Below are 18,352 nucleotides of genomic sequence, written 5' to 3'. Positions count from 1 at the left end.
AGCATCTTTCCCCCCACGCCTGAGAGTTTTTTTCAGTTCTGTTAACCTTTATCAAAAGATCTAGAATAAGAAAATAAGATACATAATGATGTAATTGTAAAAAACTTATTTAAGGATAATTTAGATGTTGCTTCAATCTCTGCATGACTGATACTTGAGGCCAGATAATTCTTTGTTGTGGGGGGCTATCATGTGCATTGTAAGATTATACAATGTAGAATATTTTTAGTAGCACTACTGGCCTCTATCCATTAAGTGCCAGTACCACCTCTTCAACTATGTCAATCAAATATATCTTCAGACATTGCCAAAGTCTCACAGTGGGGGTGCAAAATCATCCCTCATTGATAACCACTGGCTTGTACAAAACTCTGACAAAAACTAGGGTGTAATCATCTTTGATCTAAGCTTCTGATTTCTCTAATGTTTGATCTATTAATGCATAGCCTTGGGTTAAGAGAAGTCCTATTATTATGAATTTAAATTATTTCAAGGACACAGTAAAGATTAATTTTATTCCTGACTTGTAATTTCTTTCTAATTCTCTTAAAACATGTCTTACAAAAAACTATGCCTTTTGACATGCTGTAATTGTTGTGTGTATATTTTTGGATGTTTTTAAAAGTTCACAATTTCACAAATACTTCCATATAGTAACAATGACCTACAAATATTTTATCAGCCTTATGACACACCACTGTTAACATTATTGCTCTCTCTACTATGAGAGAGATATTGAACATAATATTGTGTAAGTTACTTTTGGGGGGATAGGGGAGTAGTATGCAAAATGGGGAGGATAAAAGTTAAATACTAACTAGGACTACAGGACCAAAGAGAACAGACAGTTTTATAGCTTTTATTACATATGAATGTGAAATCCAGAAATATCTGAAGTCTTAAAACCTGCTCGGTGCTGAGGTGCTTAACTGCTAAAAGGTATATTAGAAAGATATGGTATTATATTTTAAATTTTAGTTTATCTATATTGATGACTATCATTTATCATGTCGTAGTCCAGACAAGGTTTCTTTTCTTACATCTTTTTGTTTTCTGCCAAATGTTCACTTTTCCATATACCCCATCTCTAAACTGACTTTTCAATATCAAAAAGACTGAAAACTCTTTTAAGGTCTAAGCAATAATATAAAACATAAGGAAATTATGCAAATATGAGAGAAAAGGGTCACATGAAAAATTAAGAAACATAATAATCATTTCTGTATTAGTCTTACAAAAATCTATCAAGTTTGATTATTTATACAGCAAAGACATTTAATAAATTTCAAATATAATAGGATCAGGAAAATTTATCAATCTTAGGTGTAAAACTATCTTTCTGGAAAACAAATACGTTTCCAAAGTACAACTTTTATCTCGTGATTAAACTCACAAAGATAAAAACAAAAAATATCATGATTCTTCTTCAGAGCACTAAAAAAAAACCCTATGATCTAAATAATGATGAGACAGACAAAAATTAAAAGGATTTTGTCAAACTATATAATTCTATTTATCTCTGTCAGATGTCTAACTTTAAACAAAACTCGGGTAGGTAATTGGTATGGCACTGGAAGAGGTAAAGGACATTGATTCCTCTTTGAATAAACCTTTAAATGAAGTAATGGGATCAAGTGAACTAAAGTAAACTCGGGAAAATTAAATCATTTATTTCTCTCTTCACACTACAAATCGTAAGTAGAATTAACTGTCCTGCAGTAATGAGTAAACAATCCAGATTTTAAAAGACTAACTCTTCCAGTACAATGGGCAGTTCACAGCAAAACCTCCAAGAGATTAAGAAAGTTTTTTTAATGAAACGTTGACCTGGATGAGGAAATGGGATAATTCTTCCTTGTTGCTTTGGTAAGAAAAACATTTTGAAATGCCCTGTAGAGAAGCTTCCCCAAACAACCAGGTGTTTAATTGAATCCATGTTAAAAACCCTCTATCATATATGTAATTTCTATCTTTAGTAATGACATTTATGACAACCAAAAGTTTATATGGAATATACATCTTCTTTGTTATTGAAGTCATTATTATGGATATGAAAGTTGATGATGAACAGTTATTTTGACATTATTTTTCACAGTGATATCCTCTTAAGAAGAACAATATTAATAACTTCATTTGTCTGGCAATGGTGAAGGAAGCTCACTATGCAAGGAATAAACAAAATGGTTATCACTATCACCAAGTTCATACATTTCATTATTAATAAAATCTCTCAGCTCCTTACCATGAGCCCAATTTTGACAATATGGCTCCTTGCTTTGCAACCGACAGTGTATCAGGCAGGGCAAGTAAATGGACACACACAAGAAATGACAGACTGACAATGAAGAGACAGAATAAAAGCAAGCAAAGAAATAAAAACCTTCAAAATATATAACCTAAAGGCCTATCTGTGAATGTTTAATAAGACTTACTAACATCAACAGAGTTTTAGGCTATCAGTACAATTATGGATATTCATAATGATCCCTGAGTTATCAAGAAAAGGGTTCAACTATGTTCAGTATAGTACCAGGTGGCAGGGAAATCTTTTTCATTAAATGATTAAAGTAAGGATTTTAGTACTAAATGTCTAGGTTTTCTAGAAAATTCAGTTAAGTGGAACCTCTACTCCCAAATGATGACAAACTAGTATTCAATACCAACATAAAAGTTCAATAAAGTTTATCACACTCAGTATCAGCTTTTGTAAAAAATAAGGAATGACACTGAGATGCAAACTTTTACTATTCCTTTATTCCTGGCCATTTCATTGATTAAGGTAAGTTATTCATGAAAACAATTTTTTGGTCAGTTTATTTTAGGGCAAGTAGCCTGTATACTGGTGATCTCAATTATTCCCAATAAGTAAAGTTCAAAGAACTTCTATTTCTTGAGGAGCAGAAAACATATTTTAAAACTAATATGCAAATACTAAGGGTTATGGACAAGTAAAAAATTTAGAGACAAAATCTAAACAATTAAAACCCATACATAACTTAAAATTTTCTGATAAACATACCCCCAAGTACTCTAGAGTCAAATATTTGTAATTTATATTTTCTTTTACTCTTATAATTACTTCTGTGAAGGAAGGCAATATGCTAATCCCTTATACTACCAATGGAAATGAGGTGGATGGCTTACAGAAAAACTCTAGGATGCTTGCAAAAGTCTTTTTGTCTTACACTACATACCATAAGTAAGCACATAAGCCTATTATGCTTTGAACTATCCATTAAAAACAAAATGCTAATTTATAATATGAGAACAAATTAAGATGAATGTTATTGTTTAATTGCAGTTAATAAAAAACAAATAACAAATTTTCCTAACAGAATTCTGTTTAGAGTCATGAAGTATGGACAAGTCACTAAAAATAAAGGGCTCCTGCAAAAAAACTAAATATCCTGATTATAAGATTTTTTTCCCATTAAATAATAGAATCAATCCTTTAAAAACATACACATAAGATACATTAAAAAAAACACTGATTGAGGAAAAAATATTTTAATATAATATAGTTTGAGAAATATATCACAGAGGTTGTTTTAAAACAACACGTAGGGTTCATTCCACACCAAGAGATTGCTGACATATTCAAAACAAAACAAAGCAAAACAAAACAGATAACCTCTCACAGTCTTATAATGATCTAAACCATTTTTAATGGAAATAATTCTAAAAGTTTTCTGCATTCTCAGATTATATATTTTACAAAAAGTGTATTGAACATGATGCTTTCTTAATGCATTTGATGGCTATCCTTATATTATCTCATCTCTTATATTATAGCCAATAGTCTCAGGGGTATCATGTGAGAGACTTCTGAAATGCTTAAGGTTGTTTCACCTCTGTATTAAATGATCTCAGAGTACTTTAATTTCCTTCCTTCAGAGTGCTACCAATATGTCCTTTCTGAACAACATATAAAATGAGTATTACAAGTCTGCTGATATGAATGAAGCTTGCTGTACCTCTAACCTTATTATCATACACAATTCTAGATTAACAGGTTCTGAACAAATTCCTAAATGTGGTTTCATGACATTCCTGAGGCATAAAATAAAGGGATTTTTAAAAATAGTGACTGATTTTTTTTTCAATTCAATGCTTAAAGCCTTCTCCATTTATTTATTGGTGTTTGTGTTTCAAATCTACAATATAATATAACTGTGTCAGTTAAATGGGTATTACTGATTTAATATATAACATAATTGAGTGTTTTACCAAGTGCTGGGTGAATAAAAATAAAGCCCTTTATACTGTATTCTCTCAAGAATAGTTAAAAGCAAAGGTAAAGATTAATTGTGAATTTAGTATAGTGAAAGTTAAAAGAAGACCTTTAGATGCTAAAGGTTCTTAAGATACACTGTTAAGCATGTATCAAAAACATCTGGGGCAAGATTAAATAATTTACATGTTATTTATGTCAGAGCTAATCCATTAAAAGCACATAATTATTAATTAAGAATATCTGTAAGGTAAACACTACCCCAAAACTACCAGTCAGAAAACAACCAACCAGTATATTGGGAAATACATAAAACTAAACCTGATAGAAACCAGGCAAACAAAATTAATTTACTTGCCCCAGCACCATGTTTGTCTATTAAAAGTGAAAACTAGACCACATAGGAAAAATAAAAGAAACATCTTTCTATTTTTCAAGCAAATTTATATGTAATTCAGGACAACAAGATTTAAAAAGGCTTTAGAAAAAGCAGGAATAAATTTTAATGCTGACAATAATAGATAGAACTTTTGGATCAACACCTACCGATTTTTTTCTATTGTTTTCCAGATCTTTGAGTTCATTCTCGATTTTTGTGATTAATTCCCTGAGTTCATCAAGATTAGTGCAAATAAGCTAAAATAAAACACAAAAACACAGCTTGATAACACATAATATAAAACACCCAAAATGTGGTAACAGAAGTTGTTTTAACACACATTGAATTCACAATTATTTGTCTTTGTAACAGTAAAATGCAAAGAAAGCTCCACAGTTTGATATTTTAAAAGATATTTACTTGTTATGATGTATGAACTTCAGGCTTAGTATAAAATTAGCTGAAATTTCAACATTGGTGGTTTCATCCCACGTCCCCATCTCAGTTTGCTTTATAATCCAGTTTTTTTTTTTTTTTTTAACATTCTTAACTTTCAGCCCAGAATGACAAAGATCTGGAAACTCACCCTAGATTTCACAAGTTACTGGATCACCTTTATGAAATGTTTCATCAAGCAGTCTCCGAGCAGGTGAATAAATGCACCCCTGGAGAACTATTGTTTTACTTTTGCTTTGGTTGCTAACTATATAACTTAACAAATTGTATCACTGCTGTTGGGACTGCTAATAAAGAGGGGCTCCAACTATATGAATATATTGAAAGAAGTTAATGAAATTAAGTGTACACTCTTTATATGATCTTAGTAGTCTTTAATAAAACCAGATCCAAAGATAGCATCTATTGCCTTTCATAACTGTGTGGTTCACTTTATTTCACTTTGGTAATATTGGCAAATGGTCAAAACAATTGGTCTTTAATTATTAATTAATAATCAAACAAGTTTGGCTTAACTGCTAAATATTTAAACAGTGAAGCATCAGCAACATAACAAAAATATTAGTTACTACATTTTAGTTCTTGTAAAGTTATACTGAATGTTTCAATCAGTTTGATAATATTCAACTTTTTTTCTAAAATAATTTAAGCTTATATTTTAAAAAATCTGTTATGAAAAAGAAATAGAAGATTTCTAAAACAGAACTGCAATCACACACAGGGGAAAAGTTTTAGATTTAATGAAAGTCTTATAATGTATATACTGTATAAATGAAAAATACTATACTTATAAAGTTATTAATTCATCAATTTTTTATTAGTTTCATGTTTCTTAAATTCATTAATTTCTGGTAAGGGCACTGTTTTCCTAAAAGACATATTTTCTTTTAGAAGAAAATGAACAAAAACAACAAAGCAAAAGAGGATTACAACAAAATCATTCCTAGTGACTACTATGTGACAAAAATGGGAGACTAGGAGCCTCCACACTTTAAATTGAACCATATGAAATGTTGATATGCCTTTGATCTACAAAAAAGACAATATGGTTCAACCTAAAAGACTAAGAAAGAATTATCACAGATAATATAAATTATACTTAGTATTAACAATGATTAGAAACATCTACATAATTTCAAACTCACAGAACTGACAAAGCAAGGAAAACATGTATTTAAGTAACCCAAATTAACAATTTCAGAGTAGAAAATACCAGTATAACAACTAAATAGTAGGATATTGCTGCTGACACATTATACACATTTCCATTTGCCAAATCTAGAATTATGGAAGAAATGCTGATGGTTAAGTAGTGAAGTGGCTGATTATGTAAGTGCCTTTAGAACTAGATAATGTCTTCAACTTCTATCAGAACTATGTTGGCCATATACCAGGTTTCTAGTAAGTACTCAATGGGAACTAAACTTGTATAATCTGCTATTATGACTACCACGTCAAATTTGGCATGGAGCTTGCAAATGGTTACACCCCTTTCACTGAACTTGGTGTACTAGTTAATGACATGGCATGGATTTCTCATTTGTACATATGGCAAAGCTCAGAGCAATTTTCACTTGCATTTTCACTTAGCTGTCTCATTATACATGGAGTAACGGTACATTTTGTTTGTACTTTGTAGAAACTTACAGTAACAATGAAAATATATACCCCAATACCTGAACACATCCTAAAAAATTTAAGATCTTTTAACTAGCAATTAGTGATGAGATCAGAAAATATTTATATTTCATTTAAGGAAATAGGTAACATAGTTTTGAAGTCAAACTAGGAATGATTTCTATACCTTAAGAGCTATATATTAAAAAAATACTTTCCTAGTTAGTAAGCTGTATTAAATCAGTGCTTCTCAAATGTCAATGCGCAGTAGTCACTTGGGAATCTTGTTAAAATGAGGTTTTTGATTTAGTAGGTCTGAGGTGGGACCTAGGATTCTACATTTTTAACAAGTTCCCAGGTATGGGTTGCAAATCTCACATTTTCGGGCAATTATGTACGAAATGATTATGAATTGCAAATCTGCATGGTTTAGTAAAAGCATGAAACATTTGGTAGTATGGAGCTAAACGAGTACAAAATTTTAAAAGATTTATCTTTAAATAGGGGATAGAATACTGAATTAAAAGCACAAATGTTCAATGTTAATACACAAACATTCCTTAAATGCCATGATTCAAACATAAATTTTATTGAATTGAGGGTTAAAATATTTTTAGCAATATTTACTTTGAACTTATCTTAAAGTGACTTCATACCTACCTAACAATTTATACTCTTTAAGTATAATATATACCTCCCTCTACATAAATATGTAATATATATACTCCAAATATAGAGTCAAGGTATTAGAAAATTCTTGTATGGGAACATTATTCTAAATTTGTTACTTATCATTTTGAGGTTATATTTTGAGGGAAAAATAATTATTTATGTCATAATTATCATTCTGAGGTTATATTTTAAGGGAAAAATAATTATGCCAATTCTGTCATTTATACACTCTTCTCTTTACAAAGTAAGGTGTGTGTGTGTGGCCTTTTTTTGTGTGTGCGGGCTTTAAATTCAACTTAATTTCAAGTGATGCTTTTAAAAACAAAATCAATCCAATAAGAAAAGTTCACTTTAATAAGGAGAACATGAATTTTTTTGAACAAAGCAAAAGCACATTATTAAGACCTCCTTCATTACCTTAAATTTTGGGGAAAAAAAATCTAGGGCTAAGTGCCTCCAAGGGTGAAAGAAAGCTCCCCAGCAGCAGGACACACTGCCAACACTCAAAGAGAAGGTTTTCAGTCATATTGCAGAGGTTAACAAGAAGAGTTTTATCTCCCAGGAAGAACCTCTTCAAGGCTGTTCAACTCTCCCTCAAATTAATCTTTCACTTGGTACAATTCGTGACAGAGTCACAAAGTCATAAATCTTAGAGCTGAAAGGGACCAAAAGGAAAAAAAAAAGTAATTTGGTCCAAACCTTGGCCAAGGCTAAAGAGGGGTATCTCCAATTCACAAGCTAGTTTATCACAGATGAAGTGACCAAAGACGACACACTCAATAGAGGGATACCATGGAACCTAGGACTCCTCTTCCTCTTACATCATTTTCTTTAAGGGTTCTAAGCAAAATAAAGCAAATTAAAAAAAAAATCTAACAATAATTGAACGTGTATTACAGTTATGAGCTTCACAGCTGGCGCCAGTAGTAAAGAATTCGCCTGCCAGTGCAGGAGCCATAAGAGATGCAGGTACTATTCCTGGGTGGGGAAGATCCCCTGGAGAAGGGAATGGCAACCACTTCAGCTCTGTCTGTAAAATCCCATGGACAGAGGAGCCTGGTGGGCTACAGGCTACAGTCCATGGGGTCGCAAAGAGTCGGACAGGACTGAACGACTGAGCACCACATTATAGTTTTAGGAATTAATTTATATCTAAGCTTTTATATCTATTAAATGTAAATATTAAAAGGCCCTCTCTCCAACTCAAGAAGCAGAAAATATGTGTATATAGTCTATAGAAATAAGTGTATATGGTGGAGAAGGGGAGGCCCTGTGGAGATCAAAAGAACTCCATAATCACATCTCAGAAAAATTACAAAGTAAATCACTATTTTAAGCTACATATTATGTCCTTTGGGTATAAATTTAATAGGTTTGAGAGATATTTACTTTATTTGTTCCAAAAAGAACATGAGATAGCATACAAAAGTAAAATATGGTAAATTACATTAAAAAGCAAAGGGAAATGCAGAGAAGTCAAAATGAATAGGTCCAAATAAAATAGATCAAGTTCACTACCATTCTAATAAAACATTCCAATAATTTATTATAAAATTATAAGCAAACCAATAAATGCATGGTGTAAATTCAAAATCTATGTTATATTTAAACTAAAATTATATTGACATCTGTTAAAACTATTAGGACAGGAACATTCCTTCTCACTTCTTATGATTATCATATCAGCAATAATGACTACTTCAAAACCTGCAAATAAAGGTATCATGTGCAACATGACAAGTCTGATTAATAAATCAAAACATTTTTATACCACTATATGAGTAAAAATTGGTGTTTCTCTCAAGACACAATATATAAAAATGGAAAAAAATTTCAGGGGGAAGTAAAATTACATGATGTTAAAAGTGAAACAAAAAGCTGAAGCTGAAAATACTCATTATAGAGGCAGCAATTCAAAATAACAATATAATCAAAAGGCAGAAAATTCTAATTTTAATTTTGATCCCAAATTGTCACATTGAGGATAGTACTTTATTTCATACCCCTTAGTTTCTCCATTGGTCAAATGGAGCAACAGAGTTTTTTCAGAGGTATGTTAAGGATCAGTGAGTTTATGCTTATGCTAAAAAACAATACTTCTATATAAATCTTATTTCCTCTGCAAAGAAGCCTTTAGAATAAATCACACACATGGATAGGAGCAAGCACACATGACATGGAAGATTTCCGTTACCAATAAAAAGCAGAGTCATGGTAACTAAGGCTCTTAAATTATTTTAAAACTGTATCTTATTGAGACTTGACAAACTACATTTTAGGACTATTTTCTATGACTCTGTTATAACTGTGCACAGAAAGAAAGTTCACATAATATTAGACTTCTCTTTCAAATATTAAACATATTAATATTCTTGGTAAAAGCTAACTTTATTAAGAAAATCAACATTTATTTTTCAATCTAACAGTCTTCCTTGTACTACAAAACTGATACAGAAAAATAAAAAAATAATCTAGTCAATTTAACAAAGTAATCAGTAAAATTGTTAAATCTGACACAAAAGCTTAAATCACCCACATGCTGAAGACTAAAAATATTTCCTGACTTTTTGCGACTATTGCTAAGCAAAAACATGGCAACTTCCCCTATATGCCAAATGTATAACTCTCGATAGCACTATAGTAAGAAGGGCTAAGCACAGGTTTTTCCCCCTAATATAATGATACAAATAATACTGCTTGGTTTTTCACTTTTCAAATACTTGTAGGCTTAATGATGAAATCTGACCAAATCTGAGACTTATTCCAAGATCTTCAGTTGCTGGGGAAAGTGGTAAAGGTCAGTAATAGATGCCTTTAAATTAATAATTGATTTTCCTACTCATAAGTACAGTACTGTCTGAAGCATCTGACATGCTTGTTTGAAAAATAAGATAATAAAACATTAAGTCCTATCAGTTAATCCTAACAACAACCTTATGAGGTGGGAACTATTATTATTACTTGACTGTACACATGAGAAATTCGAAGCTTTGAGCAGTTAAGTTACAGAATTAGTGCTAAGGTGGCATTCTAACCCAAGTAGCCTGGTTCCAGAATCCACATGCTTAAGCACTATCCAGATTAGTAATATTTATCTAGACCCTCTGAATCAAGGATGGACGATTAGAGGATGAAACCCAGGATTTTTCGTTTTTAATAAAAGTATAAGTTTCTTTTTATGCCACTGAACATTTGAGAACCACTGATATAACTCCTAGGAAAAACTGGTACAGATATGGTCAGTCTCATTATAATATACACACAAATATAAATACAACAAGCCTTTGACTGCTTACAGTGTATACTTTAAATACGGGTGGGATGATTACTGCCTTGTCCTGAAGTATAGGTATCACTTGTTTATATGAATAAACATGGATTCTTCCTGAAGCAAACAGGCTTACACATTTCATCTAACTAAAAAAAAATCAACAACTATCAAATTAAAAAGTATTTGAGGTCAAAGACAGGATTTACTTTTTCAATTCACCAGAACCTTAAAAAAAACAAAACAACTTCATGCAATTTAATCCCTGGATATGTTTCTGAAGTGCTAAATGTCATACTGTTAAAGCTTTTTGAGAATGAAATAAATTCACTTCTTTGTTTTATAAACCAATCTTCTTACATGTGGGAGACAAGAAACTGTAACAGAATTATTCTGAGAGACAAAACTGTAAGTTCTGCATGTAACAAAAAACTTTACTAGTGACTAATATTATCTCCTATTCTTTGCTTATTTGAAGCAAATGACCTATATCTTGGGAGACGGCTGTCAATTTTCTTTCTCAATACTACCATGGTATTTAAATTATAAATTAGGCATAAGAACCCCTGTTCTCATAAGTCTATTCCCCATCCCTAGCCCCTCCCCCCGCCAACACACAGCTCTGCCCTCTTTCCAGAACACCTTAAGAACCAGGAAGAGGACGTTGTTTATTTTAAACAGTTCAAATCAGCAAAACATGTACTTTTGACCTTCAGTTTCTGAGTGGTAAGCAAACGGTCAGTAACTAACTAAAAGCATCACTTAAGACAATGTTTTTCATACTTTTTTGCCCAGAACTCATGGTCAAAAATACATTTTACACTGGATGTCAGTAAACACACACAATGGAAACCAAAGTTTTATGAAATAACATTACCTTTACTATATTTGACACACTCTTAAAATTTCTATTTTAACTGTGTTACCTTAAAAAAGAAATGCTGGCCATGTAACATACTAAATTAATTTTCATGCCTCATTAATAAGTACCACCTTCAATTAAAGAAAAACAATACTTTATGCAGTGTTACTACATATAAAAATCATTCATTTAATACAGGCATGAAGGCAAATATCAACAATGGACCAGATTTGTCTTGAGATTCATATTCCCAGGATGAATACTTCGAGGTATTAAGGAAAAAAAAATAAGTGGGAGAAGCACAAAATCAGAGGAAGAATGAACAACCATATACTATTGTAGCATTAAATAAGGCACACAAGCAATGGTAGAAAGGTCTCTAAATTAACAGTAAATACTTTTTTTTTCTTTTTACTGAATATGCTGGAACCAGGGTTACTTTATATAAAAGGATTCTGTAGAAATTATTCATCCTAAGGATGTCATTAAAAATATTCTAAAGTACTAAGAGAAAAACATGTCTATTTTCTTTATTGTTCATTTAAAAGTATTAAATTTGACCAATTAGTAACTTCCATTAAAAAAAAACACTTCCAAAATAGAAATTTTACTTAAAAAAAAAGGATGTGTCTACATTTTTGGATATATGTAATTGCTAAACTCATATTACATATTACCAATATTTTCACAGTTATTACTCCTTTATTTTCTTCTTTGTTATACTCGCAGAAATTAATTTTAACATCACTTATATTTTTTGGAACTGTTAGTTTTATAATCTAAACCAGAAATAGATAGGACACACTACTACAAGAAAATTTTTAGAGAGTCACTTGTTGTAGAAAACTCATCTTTTATAAAGTAGAAAATAAAAGTATTATTTAATTAAGGTAAACTTCTCTGCTTATTCCAGTATCAGCTTCAAACAGAAAACTCTTCACATAATCACACAGCAGAACATAAAAGTACTTTTTTCTTTTTGCAGAAATGTTTAAAAACCATTCAGTTAATATTCTCTCTGAAGGTCATATATAACTGTGTTAAGAAAAAAACCTGTTTTTTAAGTTAATAAATCTATCATTTCTACAGTGCCCAAATAAATTAAAATAGATTACCTAGGCAATATTAGCATGTACAAACTAGAGTTTGTTCTTGGAAGACTTTCATTCACACATTTATATATATATGTGTGTGTATATTTATGTGTGTATATATACAGATATACACTATATGCTATACTGTAGTAAACAGTTTAACATATTTCTATTAAACCCCTTCCATAAGATAGCACAGCGTAAAAAAACCACAGATTTTTTTTAATATCAAGAGACAAAAAGAGAGGTAAAAATTTCTGAAATACTAGCAGATTAAATCATGGCTATGTCTGCATTTGCAGGGAAAAAGCCACAGTAGGAAATATTTCATTGAAGTATTGTGTCTTATGGCGGAACTTGGCCAGTCTCTTGAGGAACAAGGTAAACACCAATACAAAAAATTAAACTAAAAAACTTTGAGACAAAATTGAAACATTTACCTGAAATTCTGGTACAGTAGGTGACTTTGTGACAGTTTTCCTCTTCTTTGTGATTGCTTTTTTAGATATGGATTTTTTTCCTTTCAAGATTAAAAGAGAAAAGCTTCATAATGCTGTTTATAGCATTTCATTAACAAAAAGCAAATTACATAGAACCTTGAAAGTTAAATTATAACTAACAGATGGCTTCTAGTGAGTCAAATAAAAATGATGAATCAAAACAAGCCCCAGCAAAAGCAAACATCAAACTATAACTACCCATAACAGACATATTAACAAATGGTGTTTTCTTTATATAAAAGCCAAACTATTATATAATCTCTAATGTGTTACACGGTACCAGAATTTATTACAATAAGATTTGGAAAATAAAAAGTCATATTACTACTGCTTAGTTAAAATATAACTCACAACTTAAAATGAGGTTACATAAGGGGAAAAAAACCTTACCTTTAACAACGACTTCTGTAGTCAGGAACTTGCACAGAACTATACTCTGAAGACTATGGTCTTTATTCAACCTAATGTGAAAATCCTCTCAGTAGCTTAGGAAACAAGATTTTCCTTCTATCTCTTTAGCTCTGCACTCACCTAATGGACTGCTGTTGGCAGTATTCAATAACCAGTTTTAAAACAAGGTAAACATTTCCCTTTAAAGTGCACCTCATCATTTGTGCAATCAGAAACCACAGGGAAAAATAAATCCATATTCTTAAAGAATTTCAGTTTATAACAAAGTATATATAATCTACAATATCTATTTAACCAGATTAAAGAAATACACGCATACATACAGCCTCTATCTTATTTTAGTAAGGAACATATTAAAGTAAATGTTTTTCCCCCATTTATAATTGGAAAATCAATTAATAAATTATTTATTTAACAAACACGAGATACAGTACAATTTATGGGGACAACAAAGAATTATAAAATGGAAACCTTGCCCTCCAAAAGTTTACAATGTAAGGGGATAAAAAATTAAAGTTAATTTTAGCTCACAATCATTTGTATGCTAAAATCAGTTTAAAAACTACTATTTTTTCAAAAGAGAAAATTGCTATACTACATAATCCCTACCGTTCTTTTCTAAATATTTTCTTAATAGATATGATGATTTTGCAAGAAAACAATCAAATTGATTGCAGCATTTTATTCAAGTCATAAGCACATTCTAGTTTACAATGTAACTGTATTTTCTTTTGTATTTTTTAAATCAGGTCACAGAACTGTAATTTGAATCATTTCTAACTTTGACTCAATAGAATCGAAGTATACCACACTTGAACTACTGCAAATTTTCAACTGCTGAGATTCACAAGGGTTTTAGTGTTTTGTTCTAATAGGTAACAACCTGCTACTGACTTTTGCCTTTAATTAAATTTAAGAACCTAACATATATTTTCTTTTCTCATTACTCTTATATTTGCTTATGTGCTCACACAGTACAAATATTAGAACTAAATTTATACAAAAATAGGTAAGTGGGTGGGCTGCTTTAGCAATATCCAACAAGTGATTCCCAGGTGGTGCTACTGCTAAAGAATCCACCTGCCAATGCAGGAGATGCAAGGGACGTGGGTTCAATCCCTGGGTCTGGAAGATCCCCTGGAGTAGGAAGTGGTTACCCACTCCAGTCTTCTTGCCTTGAAAATCCCATGGACAGAGGAGCCTGGCAGGCTACAGTCCATGGGGACCACAAAGAGCTGGACATGACTGAGCACTATCATACTATATAAAACAGCTAATAACTGATTTCTAAACTGGGGGCAATAGGTAACTCTCAAGTGGACTGATGAATCTGAACACCAAAATGTCTCTCCTCTGAGACACGCTACCTCTACTATTATCGAAAGTTTATAGGAAAAGATTTAATTGCTTGCTGACTTAAGACAGTTTGAAGAAAATGAAATTCTTCCTCATTCCTATTCCCACCCCTCAGAACTCCTCTTAACTAGTTTTTTAAAAATAATTTTATTTTGTATTTACTTATTTATAAGCACAAGTGGACATTTTTGATATTTCCAATCAATTTGATATTGTTGTCACAGAGACACTAAACTTAGGTAATAAATTCTCAATTAACTCTAAAAACCACTCTATTTGAATAAATTAAGCAGCTGAGGTGGTTACTGGGTACCTCTTTTCATCATGTCATTTAGATAACTTAAATGTTATTAAGAAACTGGAAGTAGTATTGGGTAGTAGTTTTAAGAATTGAGTTTTGGAACTAAACTACCTGGATTGGAATTTCAGCTCTAACCACTTACAAGCTGCAAGACCTTGAGCAAATTATTTTATTTCCTTGTGCAGCTTCACCAAAACAGGGATAATAATATCACCAACTTTGTGAAAATTATACAAGTTAAAGCATGCTAAGAGTTTAGACTACTATTAGGCACAGGGTAAATCAGCAACACATGTTAGTGGCTTTCATCTGCCTTAGATACATTGTGAAAAGAGTTTAAACAAAATGTTAATTATTTTTTAACCTTCTCCAATTTATTTTATTAACTTACTCCTTCATTTTAATTCTTCTTGTTCTGATGTTCTCTATGTTACCACTCAACTTTGTACATATATCAATTAATGTAACACCTACTATACAGTGTTACAATTATCTGTTTACATGTTTCTCTTCCTTACTAGATTGGGAATTACTGATAACAAAAATCCCATTATTCATTTTGTATACAAGTTAAGATCCTTAAATATAAGAATCCTACTCTTCATCAGAAATGTTCAGGCTGGGGGTAGGAAAAGGGAGGCAGGTAATTGTTTACAATTCTGAGTCCACTTTATAATGAGGAAAACACTGACAAAGAATTTAAATAATTTACACAATTTAACAAAGAGTTTCACAACATGCCCTAGGAATGGTAGTAAGGAAACTAACATTTATTGAGCACTTACTATGTGCCAGACACTTAGTAAGGTGATAAATAAATTATCTCAGTTAATTCTGAAAACAACCTTCCAAGGTAAGCAAAACCTCAATTTTAAAGTGGGATACAAAATAAAATAAAATAAAATAAAATAAAATAAAAATAAAGTGGGATAAATGAAGATCAAAATGTTACTTAACTTACTTAAGTGTTACACTATAATAAGTAATCCCCACAGCCAGGGACTCTTAACTCCAAAGTTCACGCTTTTTCCATTATATAATTCTAACCTCTTAAAAATCATAGTTACCATTTATTGATTCCTACCATGTGCCAGGCACCATGCAAGGTATCATGCATTTGCTATTCCATTAATTTTTGTGAAACTACAGCAAGATAAGTATTAGTTCATTTTTCACAGAGAAATAAACAGGCTATAAGCAGATAAATAAATTAACAGAGAACTTAAAACTAATATGCACTGAAGCACCTATATGTACTACATATGTCTCACTTCAAAGCTGTGTTCTTTTTATGGTATAATACTGCATTTCTTCAGACTATCTGCAGGGATGTAATTTGTATTTGACTGGTTTCAGAACATTCCTTTAATTAGGGTTATAAGATTTGCATATTCACTATTACTTAACATCTTTGTCCTCAATGGAACAATATGAATATAAAGTTTCCTGTATTCATCAATAAAAACTGTTATTGTTCATTAACTATTGCTTTTAAAATGGAGAATGGAATACTATAAAACCACATAGCCTTTATTTGGTAATCAGTTTTTGCTCCAGGGCAACCCACTCCAGTATTCTTACCTGGGAAACCAATGGACAGAGAAGCCTTGCAGGCTACACAGTCCATAGTGTCACAGAGCTGGAAATGACTAAAAAACAACAAGCTATATAGAGGGCAAACTTGTTCATACCAGAGTTTTACACACCCATTGCACTAAGTCACCTGGTCTCATAAAATATAACTGTCAAAAATCAATTTAAAACATATAAAAAATGTCAACACAATTCCTGAGCCTAAAACATAGACATGGCAAAAAGTATCAACATGCACCTCAAAATGGAAAAGGAAACCTAAATATGGCCTCCTAAATAATGATATAAGCACAACCTAATGAAGATTTTAAAAATTATGCTTAGATCAGCTCTAGAAGGAAGCCTAACTTAACAGGGAAAGACAGAATTAAAAATATAGATTTACACTATAACATAGGCATAGAATTGTAGTTGTCGAGAATAAGGAGATATACTTCATCAGAAAAATTAAGGTGACTATCATTCCCAATCCAACTCTTTCCTCAGTCTCTTATTCTTCATTTTTACCTTCACCTGGTATCCCTGCCTGTTATTCACTCCTTGGCTCCTTGAACTACTCAGATTTCCACTTCAATGCTCCTAGATTCAGCATTCTCATGTTTAAAAACTATTCAACACATATACTTCTGTCTCAGTACTTTCATTTTAGGGATCCTGATGTGAATGAATACTAAGACATTGATCGCTATACTAAGACACTGATCACTGTTAAAATTAGAAACCCAATGGCATTTGTATTGTCAGCAATTCTGGCAAGTGCCTGTTAGACTGTAAAGTCACAGGAAGTCTAAATACGATTTTTACTTACTAAATGTCCATATCTTGGCTAATATATTCTTTTTTTTTAAGTTGGCATTTTACTTTTATTTATTTATTCTAAGACTTAGACGAGACTTAAAAGGCTTAGAATAGTGCCTGGTACACAGTAAGCATTATAAGAGTACTGGCTTTTTGGGGGTGGGGGAAGTAGAAGGCATTAAAATAAAAGGCCATGGAATATAATCAATTCTTTCACTCCTGTATCTTGACATCTTGAGTTGGTTCTCTAAGAATTTTCTCCATAAAGACACATATCTATAGTAATATTAGCACAGAATTATACAAATGTTTCAAAAATACGGGCCTGGGGTTATTTGATTATACAATATAATCAAAATATTGTAGATTACATTACTTTCTCAATCATTCCCTAAAAGCAGCTCATTACTTTTTACACATTTGATTTATTTTATTTCAACCTCATTTCCCAGACTGTATTCCTGATTCAATTATCTAAAACAGCACCACAAACCCAGAAAGATATCACCCCCAATGGCATATTTTCCATCATTCAAACACCTTCTAAACTGTCAACTTTTTCCTTTAGTTCTTCTCTAATTACTCTACTTTTTCTCAGTGACACTTTGCTTATTTATACCTCCAGGTTTTGCTCACTTATTAACCATTTTTCATCTACCCAATCCCCCTTATTCTTCAAAGTCCTTCATCCTCTATAAAATCATACTATAGAACACATTGATCTATCCTCTCTGACCTTTGATTGTATGGTCTTTACCATATACTTAACAATTATTAAATGAGGCTATTTACTAATTTTGAATCTTAATTTCTT

At 31.4% G+C, this 18,352-nt stretch overlaps 1 protein-coding gene across 4 annotated transcripts in view; it reads right to left on the bottom strand.

Moving 5' to 3' along the window:
* BRD10 (bromodomain containing 10) overlaps positions 1-18,352 on the bottom strand; it is a 105,192-nt gene that overhangs the window by 27,086 nt on the left and 59,754 nt on the right. For 3 of the 4 annotated variants that reach the window (XM_065907716.1, XM_065907718.1, XM_065907719.1), the window contains 2 exons: positions 13,020-13,099; positions 4,778-4,867 (listed from right to left, as the gene is read on the bottom strand). In XM_065907716.1, coding sequence (XP_065763788.1) covers positions 4,778-4,867; positions 13,020-13,099 — 170 coding nt within the window. The remainder of the gene's footprint in view (positions 1-4,777; positions 4,868-13,019; positions 13,100-18,352) is intronic. The other variant, XM_065907717.1, reaches the window with a different exon arrangement.

The sequence above is a fragment of the Muntiacus reevesi genome, chromosome 17 (assembly GCF_963930625.1).
Source record: "Muntiacus reevesi chromosome 17, mMunRee1.1, whole genome shotgun sequence".
In the NCBI taxonomy this organism is placed as follows: domain Eukaryota; kingdom Metazoa; phylum Chordata; class Mammalia; order Artiodactyla; family Cervidae; genus Muntiacus; species Muntiacus reevesi.
Note: the sequence above shows the minus strand (reverse complement) of the source record. Positions and strands in the feature narration are given on the sequence as shown.